At 44.5% G+C, this 23,244-nt stretch overlaps 1 protein-coding gene across 4 annotated transcripts in view; it reads right to left on the bottom strand.

Moving 5' to 3' along the window:
• ZFP64 (ZFP64 zinc finger protein) overlaps positions 1–23,244 on the bottom strand; it is a 71,309-nt gene that overhangs the window by 31,741 nt on the left and 16,324 nt on the right. For 2 of the 4 annotated variants that reach the window (XM_066235877.1, XM_066235875.1), the window contains exons 3-5: positions 22,270–22,431; positions 20,791–20,853; positions 15,680–15,931 (exon numbers count right to left, since the gene is read on the bottom strand). In XM_066235877.1, the coding sequence (XP_066091974.1) occupies positions 15,680–15,931; positions 20,791–20,853; positions 22,270–22,431 (477 nt within the window). Of the gene's footprint in view, positions 1–7,761; positions 9,849–15,679; positions 15,932–20,790; positions 20,854–22,269; positions 22,432–23,244 lie in introns of those variants that run through there. The other 2 variants (XM_066235874.1, XM_066235873.1) reach the window with 2 other exon arrangements.

Raw genomic sequence — 23,244 nt, 5'->3', positions numbered from 1 at the left:
CTTTTATCAGTAACAACAGTAAATTAGAAGCTGATTTATACCTGTTCTCTCAGCATAATTATCAATAGTGCCATTCATTCTCAAGGGGTCCCTGTTTGGATGACGAACTATATGGTTGTCTCATAAACATGGTATAAGTGCAGTATTTCGTTCTCCAGAAATAAACAACTTTCCTAAGAGCTAACACTCACCAAGAAATACCAACCTTAAAAAACACACAACCAGGCCCTGGCCGGTTGGCTCAGCGGTAGAGCGTCGGCCTGGCGTGCGGGGGACCCGGGTTCGATTCCCGGCCAGGGCACATAGGAGAAGCACCCATTTGCTTCTCCACTCCCCCCCCCCCCCCTTCCTCTCTGTCTCTCTTTTCCCCTCCCGCAGCCAAGGCTCCATTGGAGCAAAGATGGCCCGGGCGCTGGGGATGGCTCCTTGGCCTCTGCCCCAGGCGCTAGAGTGGCTCTGGTCGTGGCAGAGCGACGCCCCGGAGGGGCAGAGCATTGCCCCCTGGTGGACAGAGCGTAGCCCCTGGTGGGCGTGCCGGGTGGATCCCGGTCGGGCGCATGCGGGAGTCTGTCTGTCTCTCCCCGTTTCTAGCTTCAGAAAAATACAAAAACAAACAAACAAACAAAAAAACACACAACCAGGTGTGTTTCCTGGGGACTCATATTGTGCCAATGTCAGCACTGGAGGAAATCTTGGAACTTCCCTCAGGCCCAGTCTTGAATTTCTGAGAGATGGTGGTGGAAGCAGCCGTTACACGCCCGCCCATACCTGGCACACCATGAGCGCTCAATAAACAGCTAAGGCCGCAGAGCAGCCCCTGGCCCAGGCACCACCCGTTTCCGCCCATCTCAGAGAGAAGTGTGCCGTTTCCTTGTCGTGCTCTGCTGTTCTCAGGTTGGCCACGGGGCTAGAGTCCACTGCTTTGTCTCTGTGTTGTTGCAAAGACGGATGAATGGACCCTTCTCTTGACTAGATTTCCAACATGGGCTTCTGGCTCGAGAGCAAGACCGTAATCATTCTATGGTTCAAGTCAAATGAAATAAACTAGTTGTGTGACCCTAGGCCAGCTGCTTAGCCATTCTACTGCTCAGCCTCATCAGTCCTAAATGGTGATGGTAATAATTAATAGCTCCTGAACAGGACTAGTGGGGATGGTCAGTGAGTTAATGCGGCCGACACGGGCATTATGATACAGATTCACAAATAATTCTAAAAGCCCAAATATACTGATTTCTTAAAAATTAGGGCAAAGAGCGAGAGCAACCCCTATTTCTATCAGTTGACAAATAGATAAAAAAAAATTGTAGCTTAGTCACACAATGGAATATTATTTGGTCATAAAAAAGGAATGCAGCGCTGATACCTGCTACAACATGGATGAACCTTGACAACACGATGCTCAGTGAAAGAGGCCAGGCACAAAAGATCCCATAGGGAGAATTCCCATTTTGTAAAATGCTAATACTAGGCAAAGCCAGAGACAGACAGTAGCAGTTATGAGGGGCGGGGAGGTGGGAAGGGATAGAGCGACTGCTAGGGATTCTCTCGGGGTAGTGAAGAGGTTCTGCACTAAGAAGCTAGAAAGTTATGAAAGGACACTGGAGAGAAAGATCTATACAGATACAGATGTCATGAAAGTTTTTGAAAGACTTTGAAATAACCAAAAAAAAAAATTAGTGAGTGTCCTGTTAATTCCCAGCTCTGGGTTATCTAAATCTGTAGGAGTTAGTGCCTTTCATTGTTTTTGAGGTATTTTACAACTTTTTGAGTTACAGAAACATATAACAATGAAAATAAACCATCTACATAAATGCAAAGACTGTCTGGTGAAATGCAACTGACTGTTTCCCTAGAGATAAGGACCAGTTTTGCATCTGTCCGTAAGTTTATTTTAGCATTCCTGATTGCCCGTGTAAGTATGCATTCGTTGAATTAATTCTCCTTCATATCTGTTGCACCATTGTTCTATCTTACTGACTCCTTTATTAATTAATGAATTAAATGAAATTCCTAATATATTCATTTTATATGTTCATTTAAACTTGAAGCCATGACTTCAAGTTTTTTTTTTTTTTTTTTTTTGTATTTTTCTGAAGCCGGAAACGGGGAGAGACAGTCAGACAGACTCCCGCATGTGCCCGACCGGGATCCACCCGGCACGCCCGGCACGCCCACCAGGGGCGACGCTCTGCCCCTCCGGGGCGTCGCTCTGCCGCGACCAGAGCCACTCTAGCGCCTGGGGCAGAGGCCAAGGAGCCATCCCCAGCGCCCGGGCCATCTTTGCTCCAATGGAGCCTTGGCTGCGGGAGAGGAAGAGGGAGACAGAGAGGAAGGGGGGGGGGGGTGGAGAAGCAAATGGGCGCTTCTCCTATGTGCCCTGGCCAGGAATCGAACCCGGGTCCCCCGCACGCCAGGCCGACGCTCTACCGCTGAGCCAACTGGCCAGGACATGACTTCAAGTTTTTTTAAAAAGTTATCTTTTAACATAGGTGAGGTTAAAGAAAAAATATATGGTTTTAAATGATTTCATTACTAAAGGCTGAAAATAAGTACACTTAGGGGAATTAGAATAGCAAAATAAAGTGAACAAGAGCATGGAAAGAATTAATAAAGATAAAAGGTAAAAGCTGAAATGAATAAGTTGGGGGAGCAGAGAAAAGGAATAAAAGCAAAAGTTTTGCTTTTACATTAATTCAAATGACAGAATAAGCCCTTGGCAACCTAAGAGGAAGGCTGCAAATATAAAACAAAAACAATGGAAATAAGAAAACCGATAAACAAACGTCAAAGTTTAAAAATAGTTTTAGGAGAGTGTTAGGAAAATATAAGGCTACAGATTTGAAAAGTTAGAGCAAAGTGAGTGATTTTTTTTTTCTTTTGCAAAATATAAATTACCTAAATTAATCCAGAGGAAAGATAAAACCTGAACAGACCAGTAATTATAGAAGAAACTGGAAAAGTCTGTTAAGGATGTATAATGAAAAAGGGCCTCTGCCCAGATAATAAACAGATTGACTACCGAGAGAACTAAATTTTGCCAGTTACTGAGAATCAAAGAAAGAGTCCCAATTTATTTCCAGAGTAGGATGAACTAAAATAAACAAGCAAAAATCCACACCCAGGAAGGAAGACTGAGAGCAACGGCACTTACATATATAGTTGTAAAGATTTCAAGTTAAATATGAATAAATAAGGTTCAGAAATGCATCAGAAAATGAATACAACATGACCAAAAGGGTTTTTCTGGAAAGCAAGGTGACTCAATACCAGGTTATGTCCTACACCAATTCACTACATCAACATATTTAAGTACAAAATCTAAACATTTATATCAAAAGATAGGAAAAATATATTTGGTAATAGTAAGCAACTCACCCTAATATAAACTCTAAGAAAACATTACAGTAGAAGAAAATGACCTAAGTTCATGAAAAGCAACACTCAATGGGACCACATATTGTACATTAAATTGGGAAATTCTAAAGCCATTCAAAAGTTAGAGACACAATAAGGACACCAACTGTAGCAACATTGTTTGAGGTTCTAGTTAATGCAATATGACAAGAAAACAAAATTAGTATAAATATTGTAATAAAGGGATGAAATCTAGAAATTAGGTTCATTATGAAATTATGTCACAACCATCATAAATCATATTTGTCATAGACCAAGAGTTTCTAATAAATACTTATTGTTGGATAAGAATCTGAATGAGAAAATACAGGCATATATAATAACACTATACTGTATATGAAGAAAACTAATTTCATTGAATAATGTTTACAACAGCATTTGAATAAAAGTTTTGGGTGAAACATTTAACATTTAAAAAAAGTTATTCTTTTCCTAAGTTCATATATCACATAGATTTAATTCTTTTTTTAAGTGAGAGGAAGGAAGATATGGAGACAGACTCCCACATGCTTCTCAATGGGAATCTACCTGGTACCCAAAGGTGACGCTTGAACCAACTGAGCCACTGGCTGTGTGAGGGAAGAAGGAAAGAGAGGGGAGAATGGGGGGAGAGAAGCAGATGGTCATTTCTCTGTGTGCCCTCACTGGGAATTGAACCTGGGACATCTATATGCCAGGCTGACACTCTATCCACTGAGCCAACTGTGGATAGATTTAATTCTAATCAAAATCTTGAAAAGGTTTTCTATTTGTCTGACCAGGCAGTGGCACAGTGAATAAAGCATTGGCCTGGGATGCTGAGGACCCAGGTTTGAAACCTCAAGGTTGCTGGCTCGAGTGTAGGGTCACTGGCATGAGCATGGGATCATAGACATGATCCTATGGTAGCTAGCTTGATCCCAAAGATCACTGGCTTAAAGACCAAGGTCGCTGGTTTGAGCCCAAGGTCGCTGCCTTAAGCAAGCAGTCATTGGCTCAGCTGGAGCACCCCAGTCAAGGCACATATGAGAAAGCAATCAATGAACAACTAAAGTGCTACAACTATGAGTTGATGCTTCTCATCTCTCTCCCTTCCTGTCTGTCTTTCTCATTAAAAAAAAAAAAAAAAAAGTTTTCTTTTTCTGGGTGTCAGGGAGGTACTCAATAAATGACAACTAATTTAGAAATATGAATAGCTAAGTATTGCTAAGAAAATTCTGGAAAAGAATACAGAGAGACTTCATAAGTCTAAAAGATATTAAGGTTTACCTTAATGCTAATATAATCAAATATGTGATATTGGCAAACCAGAGAAGACATAAAGATTGATGGAACAAAATAGCAATTCCAGAAAGAGATCCAAGGATATTTGGGTACTTCATCTAAAGGTGAAATTAAGATTTCAGTTCCAAGGAAAATAATACTTTGTTTAACAAATGATCCTGCTATATGTGGGCAACCAAACTCCTCTATCACAAGCATATAAATATAACTTCTGGTTGCAGTAAGTGAAAACAAACAATAAAAATATTAAAGGAAAACCTCAGAAGGGAGGGTTTGTATAGAAAACACAGGAGCCACAAATTAAGCAAATGAAAAATCCAGCTGCATAAAAAGAGTTATTTTTATTTGGAAACAGCACCACAAGAAAGTCAAGAGAAAGGATAGGAGGGGCAGAAACTCAGCAATATGTGACAGACATGGTGTTCATAGTTCCACAAGCCAGGGAGAAAAATGAGGGTGTATAAGTTTAAAGCTCATAGAAAAGAAAAATGAAAATGATCAGCTCACCCGGAGAAATGTCACAGAAGAGCAGATCAAAATACCAACCAGGAAAATGCTCAAGGACTGGATTACTCCTTCCTTTCATCAGATTGACAAGGTTTCAGAAGATGGAGAACAACCGGGGTTGGTGATAGTTGGGCCCACACCAGATGAGACTACTGTTTTGAAATCTAAACTCTATAGAAACGCACTGAAACTCCAACAGTATTATACAACTGAATATAAGGAGTTATGTAGGATGCTTACTGTAGCAGTTTGTAATAGCAAACAAAAATATCAACAAACTAAATACCCATGAATAAGAAGATGGTTGAACAAAGCATGGTTTAGTTTTAGTCATATTCTAACTTTTGTTTAAAAAATAGTTAGGGATAGCTTGACCAGGCAAGCAGTGGTGCAATAGAGCATCAACCTGGGATGCTGAGGATTCAAAACCCCGAGGTTGCTGGCTTGAGCGTGGGATCATAGACATGACCCCATGGTCACTGGCTTGAAGCGCAAAGTCACTGGCTTAAGCAAAGGGTCACTGGCTCAGCTGGAGTCCCCCAGGCCTGTTACCCGCCCCCCCCCCCCCAGTCAAGGTACATATGAGAAAGCAATCAATGAACAACTAAAATGCTGCAACTACGAGTTGATGCTTCTCATTTCTCTCCCTTCCTGTCTGTCCCTGCCTATCTCTCTCTCTCTCTCAAAAAGAAGAAGAAAAAAAAGGAATAGCTCTACTGACCCTCAGGACTTAGTAATGAAATAAGAGGAGGTTGTAGAGAAACATAGTGTGATACGATAAATGCAAAAATAGGAGAAAGCCTTTCCTATGTCATATTTTGAGACTATGCATGTTGATATGAAGACAGAGAAAACTTAATTTACCTTGGGTGCAGTGAGAAAGTGGGACGGAAGTTATGTTTTTTGTATAATTCTGTATCTATTGCAAGAAACAAGTTTTTCTGTTGTAGTGTGTTTCAAGAAAATCCAAATGTGCATGTGTGTGTGTATGCGAATGTTTATATGGAGAGCAGCAGCTAGCTGGAGATATAGAGATATGAAAAGAAATATAAAAAGGAAATAGTACGCTCAATTCAACCCCAACTGTTGTGACTGGAATAGGAATAAAAAGATATAAGCATGGAAAAAAGATGAGGAGAAAGTCCATCAAAATGATGCCAATTTTTCCATCTGGATAGTAAGCTTATTAGTGACTAGTTTTTCTAAATAATATATTGCCCATACTTTCTATCTTGAATACACATTATATTTATAATCAGGGAAAAAATTATTTAAAAGCTGAAAAAAAGGGACACTCAGAGAGAGAGAGAGAGAGAGAGTGAGAAAGAGAGAGAGAAAACAGTTTCATGACAATGGAAGTTTCCCAGCTAAATTTCAATAGCTGAGCTTCCTAAAGAGCTGCAAGCAGTAATTCTAAAGCAATGACATTATTAAAATACTAACAGGAAGCCCTGGCCGGTTGGCTCAGCGGTAGAGCGTTGGCCTAGCGTGCGGAGGACCCGGGTTCGATTCCCGGACAGGGCACACAGGAGAAGCGCCCATTTGCTTCTCCACCCCTCGGCCGCGCTTTCCTCTCTCTCTGTCTCTCTCTTCCCCTCCCGCAGCCAAGAGCAAAGATGGCCCGGGCGCTGGGGATGGCTCTGTGGCCTCTGCCTCAGGCGCTAGAGTGGCTCTGGTTGCAACATGGCAACGCCCAGGATGGGCAGAGTATCGCCCCCTGGTGGGCAGAGCATCGCCCCTGGTGGGCGTGCCGGGTGGATCCCGGTCGGGCGCATGCGGGAGTCTGTCTGACTGTCTCTCCCTGTTTCCAGCTTCAGAAAAATGAAAAAAAAAATAATAATAAAATAAAATACTAACAGGAACACTGCAAGCTTTTCCAATTTATCAAACCATAGCTCATGAATCATTATTACTATTGCTGATATGAAAATAAATTAATTCTGGCAAGGAAAACACGAGTTATCAGAATTGTGTTCAAATATTAAGGAGCAAACAAGAAGACAAACCCAGCTCAAACTCTGTATTTCCTAACAGCTGACTTTCCAACAGGCAATGCCCAAGGTTTCTAGCATCGTTAGTTTGTTATATATCTTTTATGTAAAACTGAGTTTCTGTGCATGATAACTTTAATAAGTCTGTGTGTTAGGGAAGTAAAAGTGTGTGAAGACTGATTAAAAAGTATCTAAGTGTTCTTTTTAACATTCTAAATATACTTCTTTCACAAGAGTAACCTCTCCAAGTCACAATCCTGGCTGACACTCTGTGAGAGCATGCTTCATTCACTGAATACTTATTAGGAGCCCATCATGAGCTGAAGATCATGCTAGAGGCTAGAAATCAGTTATTACCACCCTAATTCATTCATGTCTTTGGGTGTAAGCATGGATAATCCTAGCTTGCTCTCTTGCACCACCTACTGGTCACACAGCATTTCCATTCAAAACAATAAAATTTGAATTTCCCTCTTCAGTACAGCCTATGGTTTGGAAAAACCTAGGTGCTTCTCGTTTGTCCCTGGGACTGCACATACAATGACATCTCAAATAATGACATCCTAGAAAACTCTGTCCTAAAGATTAGTAGAAACTTGTAACATATTTGTATCTAAACAGAATGTCAGGTTAGTCAGTCTGAAGTTTCAAAATGAAAACAATAGTTGCGCCACTTTCGCTACCACACATATTTAATTTGTATGGAGATAAAACGTTTCTATAATGTTTATGAGCAAAGACTACAAACCTTTGCTTGTTCAAGTTCTTTTTAATGATATGACAATCCACATCCTCTCAACCCCAAATCATACTGTGACTATAGAATCTTTAACATTCAGTGTATTTTAATCATGTATCAATTTATTAGAAAATCACTTTTTATCTCATTAGCACTGCCTTTTTTTTCTTTTTTTGTCAAATACCCATGTAACATTATATAGAAAATGGTCCTTCATACAATAGATTTGTATCCATATACTAAAACACTAATACCCCAAACTCCAGGGGGCAATTTCAGAATGGCAAGTAAAAGAGGCTGGGAAGTACCATCTACTACATAAGTTTAATGAGATGGAAAAAACCCTTTATTCGAATTGGGAAATCAAGTTGGAAACAAATATAACTCCCTCCTCAGTGCATTTAATTCCAACTCCTAATTGGAATCATCTGGCAACATTTAGGATTCTACAATGGTTACAATACAGCGATTCAAAGGGGGGAGGGGTCTCTAAGTTATTATTACGGCATTAAAAAATTATAGTAAGCAGTATAAAATTACAATTTATTAACAGGGTGTGTGTTTTCACAATGATCATTAAAAACATAAAGGGCACACCTCACAAAATTTTATGTATGACTTTTTTTTCTTTTTTTTTTAGTCACATTCCCCCTCCCCGTTTCTTTTGTGTTTTAACCACTAATCTGGTATGGAGTCGGCTGGACAGAGCAGAGCTGGGTGGGCCCCTCCTTGAATGATAGAATAAGTCTGCTTGGGTAATTCTTGCTGGGAAGAGGAGAATATAGGGGAGGCCGTGGTGGCCACAGCGATGTTCTGGCCCTCGTCGCTCACCACAGTCACTTCAGCTGTCCCCTCCTGGATCAGGGCATTAAGGCCTTCAAAGTCAGTGCAGGTAATACCGGAACTGGTGATAAAAGTCTGGTTGCCAGAGCCTTCCTGGGGGCAGGCCGGGGCGGTGGGGATGAGTGTCTGGTCGTGCGTGGTCAGCAGGACAGCCGGCTGGGCCATCGTGCCCGCCTCGCTGGGACACCCGGAGGACTGAGGAGGGGCGATCAGATTGACCTGGCGCAAGATCTGTAGCCGGCTATTCCCGGGGAGTTCCTCTGGGTTCTGAGCCACCAAGGTGGACGGCACGATGTTCACGGCGGCAGCCGCGGCCTGAACAATGGTGTTTGCCTGGGGTACCTGATGCCCCACGATGATTTTGACTCTCCCCTCGCTGAACTGGGGCACTTGGCTGGGCTGGAGCGGCACCTGGAGGTGCCCCACCGTGAGGGGTGCAGCCGGCTGCTTGCTGGGGTCGATCTGTAACTGTAAGAAGGCCACGTCCGAGTTCTTGTTCTCATTGTACTCACTGTGCTGCCTCTTGTGGCTGCGGAGGGAGTCCTCCCGCATGAATGAGGCATCGCATATGTCACAGTGGAAAGTCTTCTTGGCGTCCAGCTTGGCTACCTGCCGGCTGCTCTGGCGGCCCGTGTCTTTCCTCTCCGAGGCCTCAGTCTTGACCATGTCCCCGTGGAACTTCTTCATGTGCTTGCTCAGGTTGCTGGGCTGCTTGGTGTCAAAGCTGCAGTAATTGCACTTGAAGGGGCGGTCGGTGCAGTGGATGCGCTCGTGGATGCGCAGCGCCGCCTTGCTGGAGCAGGAGTAACTGCACTCAGAGCACTTCTCTGGGTGCTCTGCCTGGTGCACCCGGCTGTGCTTCCGGAGGGTGGCTTTGCTGTCACCCAGGAAGTCGCAGTGCGGACACTTGAAGTTATTCCCGCTGTGCTTGATGCGGATGTGGGACTTGAGGTTTCCTTTCATGGTGCAGCGGACATTGCAGAACTCGCACTTGAAAGGCTTCTCCCCCGAGTGCACGCGCATGTGCCTTTTCAAGTCCGAGCTGATTTTGAACTTGGCGCTACAGAGCCAGCACTGGAAGGGGGCGTCCCCTGTCAACACAAGGTGAGTTTCGATGAGAACAGGCAGGCAACAACCACAGCGGATCCCCCCGAAGCACACACCAGAAAATCGCTTACACCAAGGCGGGCGAGTGGAGACCTTCTAACTGCAGCTCCTAGCAGCCCCTGGGAGAAAAAAAAGGGAGTGGGGGTGGGGGCCTTCTCTTCTTTCCCCAAACTTAAGCCACCCCCACATGCTTGGTGCACCACCACCTTTACAAAACCCAGGAGGAAAACGGAGTTTCAAAAGAGTTCTTTAATTGTCCCAAATAAAATAAGACGTGTGAATATCTTTAGCACAATCTTTAAAACAATCAAGCTATTGTTTTTTTTTTAAGAGTTAATGTGACCACTCTGCCAGTTAACGGTTCACAGTTGTACCATTTTGCACAATCCGTTGATTTTGATTGAGTTACAAGTTGTAACAGACTGAAGGACACATTTTCAAATCAGTCATCTCTGTGCTCACTCATCAGAATATTCTCTCTCTCTCTTTTTTTACAATGATTGAAACGCCCAGTTTATATACTTCAGGCAGATTTTTATTAATAAAGATGTGTTTACTGCACAAACTTCATTTATCCCAGATTGCCAGCTGCGTTCTTGTGAAGTTACCAAATCCAGCTGCTTGACTTTTTTTTTTTTTTTTAATTTTAAATTCACATTCGCTGAAAGATGAGCAGGGAAAGTGAAATTGCAAACGTCTGAATGGCCATGATATTCCAAATTGACTTTGTCAATGAATGCCACGTCCACAGTACGTCAGGCACATCGGTGACCCTGCCCATTTCAATATAGTGCAAATAAGCAAAATGACAACAGCTAACATTCTTCACGGTGGCTTCCAGGATGGCAGACACTCCACTGAGCATTCCACAAGAGGGGTCTCATCGGATGCTCCCAACAGTCCCAGGAGCTAGGTACTATCAGTAACATTATTATTAACACTTCTGCACACATGCGGGGACTGAGGCCTAGAGAGACTACATAACTTGTCCATGGTCACCCAGGAGTATGAAGCAGGGCTTGGATTCCAAACCAGGCTGACTCCAAAGCTGGTATTCTTAGATGTCAGGTAAATATCTGTATATCAGGCTGGTGATGGCCTGACCTGTGGTAGCGTAGTGGATAGAGCACTGACCTGGAACACTGAGGTCGCTGGTTCGAAACCCTGGGCTTGCCTGGTCAAGGCACGTATAAGCAGCAAGAAGCAAACAATGAACAACTAAAGTGAACCAATTATGAGTTGATACTTCTTGCTCCCCCCACCCTCGCTACTCTCTGTGAAATCAATAAATAAATCTTAAAAAAAAAAAAAGGGTGATGATGTTCGTCTTCTTAGGCCATAAGCTCAAAAGAGTCAGACCGTGACCCAGCTTTTTGGTATAAGGCCTCACACGTCACCATGAGCTGCTGAACACATGCACTTCAAGATGACAGGGAGTCAATACAGCAAGCTTCAAGAAAACTGAGAAGCCCAAAGCCTATACAATGCTTCATGTATGACTGGACACCACCTAGATTATGCACACTAAATTCTAGAACAAGAAATGGTAAGCTACAGCCTGTGGGCCAAGTCTGGCCCACAGCCTGTCTTTGTAAATAAAGTTTTATTGGCATACAGCCACTTCCATTCGTTTATGTGTTGTCTATGGATACTCTCAAGGCAGTGGTGAGCAACTGTGACAGGCTGTATGACCTGCAGAGCCTAAAATAGTTACTACCTGGCCCTTTAGAGAAAATGTTTGCTAACCTCTGCTTTAGAATGTTATTCTTAACCCTTTTTATACCATCAGCCCCCTTTTCCCAGTTCAGAGAAACCCACAGACCCTTTCTCAGAATAGTGCTTAAATATACAAAGTAAACTAAAAATTAATAGGGATACAAAAGAAATACATTATATTGAAAGTTATTAAAATTGAAAGAAGAAAAACTGTGCTGTGGTAATTAATGTATGTGCTTTGTCAATGTATTAAATAATAAGATCTAATGGTGGGTCTAATAACTACAATCATTTCTAACCAGGGAAGAACATAAAAGAAATTCTGAACTCTTACGAAAAGATCTGTGACTTCCACTGGCAACAAGTGCACACACACTGTTATCAGACTGGTTGCCAATTTTTATGATTGACGGACATCAAATCTCAGTACAGGTCAGTGAAAATGAAGATGTAAAACGTCTCCCCATCCAACTTCACGGCCCGCCCACAGTCTATTCATGGCAGAGGTGTCTACGGTCCCAGAGTTAGAATCTCTGCTCCAGAATATTCTACTAGGTTTTCCTGTTACATCTCTGCCCAAATTAGTGACAATCTTTTGTGGGGTTTTTTTTTCTGGCATTTTAAAAAAAGCAATCAGCAGAGGTGAAACGCAGAAAAAAGCAGATAAGCACATTTCACAGTGCTTAACAACCCTTTCGACAATAAAAGTCAAAGGTTGGAATCCCTCTGCCATCTTCTCTTTCTCTGTCTAACCATAGATCTGTCTCGTACATGAGGCGTACTAGTCACTAAGAGTCCCCCAGAAGCACACGCTCTCCAAAACTACTGACTCTGTTCACTCCTGCCCACTACCCTGGTCCTCAGCGTCCAAGTCCAAGAGCAGCGGGACTTAATGAACGTTGTTGAATGAAAAGGTGACTGACACATTTAAGCAGCAGATCTTTCTGGAGTTTAGGTTGTTCCTAAGACGATTAATTGACAATCTGGGGGTCCCCAAACTTTTTACACAGGGGGCCAGTTCACTGTCCCTCAGACCGTGGGAGGGCCGCCACATAAGTGCTCCTCTCACTGACCACCAATGAAAGAGGTGCCCCTTCCAGAAGTGTGGCGGGGGGCCGGATAAATGGCCTCCGGGGGCTGCATGCGGCCGGTGGGCCGTAGTTTGGGGACGCCGGATTGTAGACGATCAAAGCGAAGAAAGGGTAAAAACAAAGTCCTATTAATTTTACAATCTAAAATTTTATAAGCGTCACAGACCTCGAAAGGGGAAATGAACATTCCACAGAGACACTGCGTAAACGGCACACATTCCAAGTTTTAGAAAATACAGCTTTTCTGGAGCAATTTAAAGATGCTCCTAGAAATGGTATGTTTCTCCTGACAAGTCAGAACGATTCTGAACCATTTCCTTCAGTGACCCTTCAGCTCCTCTAACGCAGGGAGGGGAGAGTTCTGAAGAAAACCAATCTACATCAGTCATGTCAATGTCCTCACACACTGGCGCAGATCATAAAAATGTCCCCAAATTTCCTCAGCTACTACCCCTCCCCTGTAGCCATGGCCCTGTCTTATGTGTCAATTATGCGTGCTCTCCTGACTGGGGCAGGATGACCTGCCACGACCTCAGACAAGGGGACCGATCACGCCATTAGATTCAGCTGACGGTATGCAGCATGGTCTTGACACAAGTGACGGCTTGCAATGGGCTTGTGCCCTGGGGTTCGCTCGCTTGCACAGCGATTGCTCATCGCCACGGGAAGCGCGAGGCTGGCTTAGCCCGTTGGTCCCAGGAGAGGGACGATAGGTACGTGGACCAGAGCCCGGCGGATACCAGGCCACCGCCAGCAGAGTCTCCGATTGGTAAGCAAGCCCAAATCAGCCAAGATGGGCGGAGCTGCCCGGACAACAGCCAGCTGATCCCCACGTGTGAACAGAAGAGGCATGCTGCTGTATCCACTGAGTTTTTGTGCACCCAGTAGATGACTGATACAGACATTGGGATCGAGAAATGAAGCGCAGCCACAACAGAAAATGGAATTAGGTAGCACCGGTGTTTGGACTGGTCACCAGGTAGCGGCCGCCTGCACACTAGGCGATGGCAAACATTCGGTCAAGTTGTCACAGGCGGTAACTAGGAAGATAGGAAATACGGAATTTTGGACTTCATCTAAGAGATCGATTCTAGGCAAATCATGGCAAGTGTCCCACAGGCTGCATACGGAAAGCCACCACGAGAGAGAGAGATGAACTCAAAAAGGAACCGGACATTTCCTAAATGGAACTTGGAATACAGAAAATCAAAGATGTCCTGAGTTGGATAAAGAGTCTCCCCTCCAGCCAGCAAAAGGTTTTCAAAGTAAGAAAAAGCCTGTGGACCAAGAGCTCAGGGCGGGGGGTAGTGGGAAGACTGAATGAGGAATGGAGGGTGGGAATGTAAGGCTCTCTGATAAAATCTCCCGAAGAATGAAGTTGGTGCCAAGTGGGTATTCGCAGCTGGACAAGGAGTCCTAGCAGTCCCGACGGTTCAACGCACAGAAGGGTTTACGCCAAGAATGCCTATCGCCGGGTCCAGAGGAAAGGCAAATCTCCAAAAGAACTGTGGGTGTGGGCGTGGCTCTCGGCACAGAAACACACAGGAAATGTACCAAGTCTGTCTGGCAGTTCTATCAGGAGAGCTGTCACCCACCTCGATTAAAACAAAATCTAAAGAGGTCCCCAAGCTTTTGGTAGACAGGACACAGACTGAGAACGTTTCTCAAAGGAACGCTTTTCACTCCTTTTCAGAGGTAGTGAGGGAGGTGAGGGGAAGGGAGCTACAGACTCAGGAACCAGGGAGCCAAAGCCTGACCAAGGCCCATCCCCTGTCGACAGAGTGGGGGCACCTGGACTCTTGTCCGAGAGATTTCAGAAATGTGTGGATCGGTGACTGCCGAGTGCCTTCTGTTCTTGCCCTTCCAGACAGCAAGGCTATTGTGATTATCCTGGCTCTGTTCACTGGGCGGGTGGGGACACACAACTTGTCTTTCTATGGCAAAGGTATGTCTAGATCAAGGGGACCCATAGCTAGACCTGATGGAGATCACGAGATCTTGATCTTTAAGTCTGGTCCTGTGATTGGATGTGACTTGTGGGGGTCCTGGGAGGATGTGAATGCATTTGCATGTCAGAAGGATGTGAATGATGGAGGGGTGGGCTGCTGTTTGCAAAAATGGCCCCAAATCTTTATCCCTCCTCGTACTCTGGCCTTTGCCATGTAACCATGTGGTGACCTCCTTCTGTTGGTGAGCTCAGCCCCGTCTCTTGACACCAGGCCCCAAATATAGCTTGCTTTGCCAACGGGATACGAGTAGAGGTTTGAGATGGGGTTACACATTGGGGCATACACTGGCACGAGAAGGACGAACTTGGTGTAGCCCACTGGTTCTGAAGGAGAATGAGAGCTATAGGGAGCAGAGCCAGACTGCCCCAGCCAAGGCCAGTATACAGCCAGTCCTCCCCACAGATGTGATTAGGCCCAGCCAAGATCAACCGAGGAATCTAGCCAACCCCCTGCTGATCTGAAGTATGTGAGCAATAGATACTTAACATGATATGCCACGGAGGCTCTGCCTTGGTTGTTACACAGCATCATTGTATCAATAGTTGACAGATACAGTTGCCAAAAGGAAAACAAACATAATTTGTTTAAGTTATCTACTCTTCTGAGTTTTTCCATCAAGCTGTCCCATTGCTGCACTACTCAGAGCAGACTTGAACATGGGAATGAAATGACTGACCAATCATTATGCAGAAATGTATTAAAAATGTATCATTTATCTCTCTATTTCATTTTGTACATCTCCTAATTAAATAGTTTACTAGTGAATAAGTTGTAAAGTTACATGAAGATTATATATATATATATGATTATAAATTGGATGTCTTCCCCCACTTGACCGAGAAAGGCACTCTGGGCAGATGAAAAGCACAACTGCATAGAATGGGGTCACCAGACACCCCCAGTTCATTTACTTAACGTTGTGACTAAATGCCGTACGGTGCGTACGGCTGAAGCAATGGGCAGTCGGGGGTGCAGAGTGAGAACGATATGGAGACTTACCTGTGTGGGAGCGGAGGTGGACGGTGAGCTGGCTGGAGTTGCGGCTGGCGTAGGGGCAGATCTGGCACTTGAAGGGCCGCTCGTCGGAGTGGATGCGCAGGTGCTTGTTGAGGCTGCTGCTGTCGGCGGCGGCGTAGTCGCACGTCTTGCACTTGTAGGGCTTCACGCCCGTGTGGCACCGCATGTGGGTCTTCAGCTTGTCCTTCCGGCTGAAGCACTTGCCACAGACTTCACACTTGTGGGGTTTGTCTCCTTCAAACACACACACACACACACACACAGAGGGCATCAGTCAAGAGTCGTAATAAAAGAAAAAGGCTTCTCTCCCACTGCCTTATGAAAAAAAGGAACATCTGATCACCAAAGATTATTCAGAGAACCCCAAAGCTGATGGGTGATTAGCAAAAAGCTAACATCTTGAGAGGGAAAGAGGGATGGGGGGGGGTGTCTTTTATTTTGAAGATGAATATGACATTACCGGGTATTTTTAAATTTTTCCTACATTGAATATGAATATGAATTTACTTTTTTTTTTTTTTTTTTTTTTTTTTTTACAGAGACAGAGAGAGAGTCAGAGAGAGGGATAGATAGGGACAGACAGACAGGAACAGAGAGAGATCAGAAGCATCAATCATCAGTTTTTCCTTAGTTGTTCACTGATTGCTTTCTCATATGTGCCTTGACCGCGGGCCTTCAGCAGATCGAGTAACCCCTTGCTCGAGCCAATGACCTTGGGTCGAAGCTGGTTAGCTTTTGCTCAAACCAGATGAGCCCACGCTCAAGCTGGCGACCTCGGGGTCTCAAACCTGGGTCCTCCGCATCCCAGTCCGATGCTCTATCCACTGTGCCACCGCCTGGTCAGGCTAAATTTACTTATTAAAAACAGAATGCAATTCAAATTTCTGAAGGATAGCTAAGTCTCTGCTGTCTCTTATATCCATTTTCTCCATCTTCTTTTCCACAAAAGATATACCCTCACACTCAGAACCCTGAAGTTCTTTTTTTTTTTTTCTGGAAGATTTTATTTATTGATTTTAGAGAAAGGAGAGAAAGAGAGAGAAAGGTGGGGGTGGGGGAGGAAAATGGGAAACATCAACTGATAGCTGCCTTTCACATGTGCTTTCACCGGGCCAGCCCAGGGCTCAGCACCGGTGACCTCGGCATTCCAGGTCGCTGCCTCATCGACTGCGCCACCACAGGTCACGTAGAACACTTATTTTAAGAGCTCATGGCTGACCATTACACTTCCCAGCCTCCTTCATCGATGAAATTCTCGTCAAGGAGATGACAGAGAAGGTAAATGTGTCCCTTTCGTAACAAGAAATTACATGCTTTATCATCTCTTCTTTCCCCTACTTCTTGCCAGATGCAACCAAGATACGGCGGTGAACTGGGCAGGTTAGGGCAGTGCACCTGCAGCTGCTGGATGATAAAACACAACGTACTGCAAGGGCACAGAGGGACTTAAATCCCTGCACGATCTCACAGGACAGACTGCCCCCCTGGCCCGGACCACCTGCTTCCCTCCGCTCAGTTATGAGGGAGACATAGAGCCCTGGCTCTCTGAGCTGCTGTTTGCGTTTCTTTACTAAAGCAGCTTCCTCTGGACTCACTAGACACCTGTCAACTTGTCATCCATGACTTTTTTGACGTATATTTTTCTAATCCCTTTTGTACCAGTCTCTATGTGTACATTTTTTTAGTACCAATGCCCCCCCCCCAAAACAAACCCCTCCTGGCTGACATCCATTTAAACACTTCCTTTTTTTATTTTATTTTTTCTTTTTTCTTCATTTTTCTGAAGCTAGAAACAGGGAGAGACAGTCAGACAGACTCCCGCATGCGCCCGACCGGGATCCACCCGGCACGCCCACCAGGGGCGATGCTCTACCCACCAGGGGGCGACGCTCTGCCCATCCTGGGTGTTGCCATGTTGCGACCAGAGCCACTCTAGCGCCTGGGGCAGCGGCCACAGAGCCATCCCCAGCGCCTGGGCCATCTTTGCTCCAATGGAGCCTTGGCTGCGGGAGGGGAAGAGAGAGACAGAGAGGAAAGCACGGCGGAGGGGTGGAGAAGCAAATGGGCGCTTCTCCTGTGTGCCCTGGCCAGGAATCGAACCCGGGTCCTCCGCACGCTAGGCCGACGCTCTACCGCTGAGCCAACCGGCCAGGGCGAAACACTTCCTTTTTGAAAGGCACTATACTTCTGAGTGATTTTATTTCATTCTCTCAACAACTGGGATTAGAATCCAGGACTGGCTTTTTTTTTTCCTTTTTTTTTTTTTTTTTTTTTTAACCAAGAGAGGGACAGAGACAGACAGACAGACAGGAAGGGAGATTAGAAGAATCAACTCAAGAGTTGCATCACTTTAGGTGTTCATTGATTGCTTTCTCATACGTGCCTTGACCAGGGAGCTCCAGCCGAGCCAGTGACCCCTTGCTCTAGCCAGCGACCTTGGGCTTTAAGCCAGCAACCTCTGGGCTCGAGCCAGTGACCACGGGATCATGCCTATAATCCCACACTCAAGCTAGTGAGCCTGTGCTCAAGCTAGTGACCCTGCGCTCAAGTCAGTTGAATTTGTGCACAAGCCGGTGACCTTGGAGTTTTGAACCTGGGTCCTCAGTGTCCCAGTTCAACACTCTATCCACTGTGCCACCGCCTGGTCAGGCAGCCTTGCTTTTTCTTATCCAAATACAACACTGCCTCCTCAGTGACACATCTTTTCACATCATCAATATCCACACCATGACTTTTAAGGCTGAAGCATGTCCTCTAAAGATGTACAGTAAACTATTGAACCAATTCCTTCGTTGGCCATTGGAAAGAATAAAATAAATATGTATATACTGACGTAGATAGATGTCCAACAGTAAATAGAAAACAGCAAGTTGCTGTGAGATGGAAAAAGTCAATTGTGTGCTTTTAGGCTCGGTTTAGGCATGCCAAAATCTAAGAAGGAGACAGACGATTAAGACTGGTGACTTTTGGGCACTGGATAGGAAGGAGGTGGGATGCGAATCAGGATCTTCACCTTTTATTTTATACATCCAATATGTATTTTGGACAAATCCTAAACAGCCAAGCGCTCCTACCAATTGTCAGCCAAAGCTGATCACTAACGTCACAGAACAAACACCTGGCATTGAAGAACACATTGAAAAGTGTATTAAATATTATAATTTTATTATTAAAATGTTAATAATCAAGTTTAAAAATCCAGGAACAATGATTTGTCATTATTGTCAGCTGTTAAATAGCTGCCGGAGTCCTCGTCCCGTGTATTTGCAACACCGAGCAGGTGCTGGCTAGCTCTGTGGGCACAAAGCTCTGTTTCTCTTGCTCCCAACCACATCCTCTTCTTGGAAAGTAACAGCTAAGGTGAGGACACCTTCTTGTCACCTCTCCAACTTAAGCACGTTGAGGGAGAGACTGCACTTAGGTAGAAACTATCCTACAAAATCCAAGCTTGGGCCCTGGCCGGTTGGCTCAGTGGTAGAGCGTCGGCCTGGCGTGCAGAAGTCCCGGGTTCGATTCCCGGCCAGGGCACACAGGAGAAGCGCCCATCTGCTTCTCCACCCCTCCCCCTCTCCTTCCTCTCTGTCTCTCTCTTCCCCTCTTGCAGCGAGGCTCCTTTGGAGCAAAGATGGCCCAGGGGCTGGGGATGGCTCCTTGGCCTCTGCCCCAGGCGCTGGAGTGGCTCTGGTCGCAGCAGAGCGACGCCCCGGAGGGGCAGAGCATCGCCCCCTGGTGGGCAGAGTGTCGCCCCCTGGTGGGCGTGCTGGGTGGATCCCGGTCGGGCGCATGCAGGAGTCTGTCTGACTGTCTCTCCCCATTTCCAGCTTCAGAAAAATACAAAACAAAACAAAACAATACAAATCCAAGCTTGGCTAACTGTATGTAAAAGATGCTTTCTGAAGGTTTGCAGAAATAGACAGGAAGACTGTTGCCCTTACTTCTATTTTTATAATGCTTCCCCAATCCTCATTAATGACAACAGCACTGTCCTCTTGCAGTGATGAATATGCGATGCTTGGCTGATGGAACGTCAACCTTTGAAAGCCCCATGGAGAGACGCACTGCTCATAACATCAAGAGTGCTGACCAATAATTGAAACGCCGTAACTTAACATCCTGAGAATTAGAATAAATTCAAGTGACACGTCACTGTGAGGTAGATTAGATGCGATGGTGACCTCCCCAGGGCAATAAGGCAATCGTTGGCCATGGCCAAGGAACATAAGGAATAACTGATCTCCCAAAGGCTGAGGCTAAAATGTAGACTTTGGATACTTAGTGATGCCGAAGCCAAATTTCAGTGTGACCCTACCTTATTCACATTTTTGTCTTTAAATTTATACATGTCTGTATTATTGAACTTTGAGCACCTCACACTTTGTTAAAAGTGGTGCAAAAACAAGCAATTCCTTCTCCATGCAGAAAATTTGGGAGACATAAAAATAATATATTAAATTAAAATCAGTAGAAATAATCACACTTTTCTTTTTCCATGCATCCATCATTTTTCTTTTCTTAAAAAAGTATTTATTAAATCCCTCCTTCAAAGTGGCAAAAATAACACAGTTACTGTATTCAACAATACAAGGTAAAGACACATAAAAGGAAAGTTACTATTCTTCCTCCTTGCTCCTCTCTTTACCAACCATCTTTCTCTCACACACATGTCCACAAAGGGACACGTTTATAGGATCATCTCCTCAAAATGAGTAAAATAGGTGCATTTTACTTTTAATTAATTCTGGCAGGTGACTGTTCCAAATGGCTGTATTAGTTCACCCTTCTACTAGTTACGTTTGCCCAACTCCCATATGTGCCTTGACTAGGCAAGCCTGGGGTTTCGAACCGGCGACCTCAGCGTTCCAGGTAAAGGCTTTATCCACTGCGCCACCACAGGTCAGGCGTACACTGCATTTTATTGCCTTAAACATTTTCTGCCAAAATCACGTGTGGAAACCACAGCTTAGTTTTCTTTAACTCGTATTAGCATTCCAGCGAAGTTCTACGTCGTCTCGCGTGTCTGACTTGCCTGGATCCCCAGCTCCTAGCACGGAGCCCGTGTTTAGGGCATTATGTGCCAAAGAGACGTTACCTACCCGTGTGGATTTTTAAGTGACGCTCCATGTCCTTCATGCCGTAGGCAGTCTTGAACTGGCAACCTTAAAAAGGCAAAGGCAGATGAATTACAAAGGGAAACATGGTCACTGCAGAGGAGAGAAACTGGGCAGAGGTTGCCTTCACCGAGTGATGGCAGTTAGCCCCACGGAAACGGGACACACAGCAATCTCGTGCACCAAGGGGAGAGCATCACTGCTGTGCTTCCTAACCCAACTGCATAACCCAAATCTAATCACGAGGAAACATCAGACAAACCCCGACTGAGCAACATTTTACAAAATGAGAGCCTGTGCTCTGTAAAAAAAAAATGCCAGGGTCATGAGAGAAAGACTGAGGATCAAAGGAAACGACACACGTGAAAACTAAATGCAATGCGTGACCATGAATTGGAACCTGGACCAGGAGAAAAGTGTTTTTCGTTTGCTCTGGAGACAACAGGTAAAATCTCCGTAAGGTCAGTAATGTGACAATAGTTTGCGTAAGTGTTCATTTCCTGATTTTGATGATTATACTGTAGTTATAGAGAAGAATTTTCTTTTTCTAGGAAACACACATTGAGGCATCATGAGACAAAGGGACACCATGTCTATAACTTATTCTAAAATGGTCTGAGTGGAATAATATATATAACTATGTAGATATAGCAAGAATGGCAAAGCACATGTAAAATGTTAACATTTGAGAACTCTAGATGAAGGGAATACAGAACTGTTCCGAACCGTTTTTACACCTTTCCTGTAATTCTGAAATTATCTCCAAATAAAAAGTTTTGGTTTTTTTTGAAAGAAAAGAAAAATCTTTCTGGATGTCTTCGTAAGCTACAGCACAACATGAAAAATTCACAGTAACCGGAAATTCTCACAAGTCCCATTTCAAAGTCCAAAAGTCTTAAGAGCCTGTGTATGTGGTGACCAGGGACAATGACGATGCAAATACTGTGGGGCTCTGATGTGTCAGCCAGGCAGTTTGGAGCATATCTATGTCAAGTCGTCAAGAGTTGGTAAGTTAGAGGCCCTGGCCAGTTGGCCCAGTGGTAGAGCGTCCGCCCGGCGTGTGGATGTCCCGGGTACGATTTCTGGCCAGGACACATAGGAGAAGCGTCCAACTGCTTCTCCACCCTTCCTCCTCTACTTCCTCTCTATCTCTCTCTTCCCCTCATGCAGCCAAGGCCCCATTGGAGCAAAGTTGACCAGGCGCTGAGGATGGCTCCACGGCCTCCACTTCAGGCGCTATGGCTCTGGTTGCAATGGAGCAACACCCCAGATGGACAGAGCATCGCCCCCTGGTGGTTATGTCGGGTGGATCCCAGCCAGATGCATGGGGGAGTCTGGCTCTTTGCCTCCCCATTTCTCACTTCAGAAAAATACAAAAAAAAAAAAAAAGAGTTGGGAGTTAGAAGCCTGAAACCTGTTAAATGTCATACTGCTTATACCACTAGGACACAACGCTGCCTTTACCTGGATAGCAACAGTTTAGCCTTTTCTGAGCAGGTGGGGCGGTGGGCTTTTTGGCACGTGTCTTGGCAGGCAGAGAGATAACAGTAGCTGTCTGGTTCTCATTGCTTTCCGTGGGCAGGTAAGTTTGATAGCCATGCTCAAAAACAAATTCTGGAGCTGAAACTAAAAAAAAAAGGGATGGTTATTAGTTTTCATAATATAAATACCCAACAGCTATTCCTTTTGCCTACCTTCCTTTCTAGAGAATGAACATGTTAGATTGCTTTCCCAGCCTCCCTCGCTGTTTAGGGGTTTTTGTGTGACCCTGTTCCAGCCAATAAGACATTAGAGAATACCTGCTGTGGGGCTTCTGTAACAGATTTTCTCCTTGGTTAAAAACAAACAAACAAACAAAGTAGGGGCAGAAAGACAGTTGAGTAAAGCTCATTCTTGCTGCTCTGGTTTCCTCACTTCTTATCTTTAGACATGCTGGAATAAGGATGCGATGCCTGGATCTGTGGCAGCCATTCTGTAAGATAAGGGAACTGCAAGAAAATCAATTGTTGAGCCAGAGCTCTGTAACCATCCCAAACCTGGACTTCTTAAATAAACAAGAAATGTCCCTATCATTTATGCCAGGAGGGGTTTTCTGTTAATTCAGCCAAATGCATTAGGTACTTTCATAAGCTTTACCACAAAATCCTAACAAACAACTGGGAAAGAACTGATAAAAGGAAATCTGTATAAAACTACAGTTCTTTCAAAAACATTATTGAACACAAGTACTCCTAAAGAAATCCTCATACTCTACTGAAGTTTTGAGGAAAAAACAAAAAGAGAGACCAAATATTTTTACCATTATAAAATATATAAAATAGGTAGTCTCAAATTTCTTCCTTTTTCTTTCTTTACTTTTTGTAATTATTTTGTTAACTAAGTTTATGATTTGGGGTTTGTAAATATTTTTTTTCCTTTCTTTATTACATGTAGTTTGTC

Source organism: Saccopteryx bilineata, chromosome 6 (assembly GCF_036850765.1).
Source record: "Saccopteryx bilineata isolate mSacBil1 chromosome 6, mSacBil1_pri_phased_curated, whole genome shotgun sequence".
Classification (NCBI taxonomy): Eukaryota; Metazoa; Chordata; class Mammalia; order Chiroptera; family Emballonuridae; genus Saccopteryx; species Saccopteryx bilineata.
This window is presented reverse-complemented; position numbering and strand designations above follow the sequence as displayed.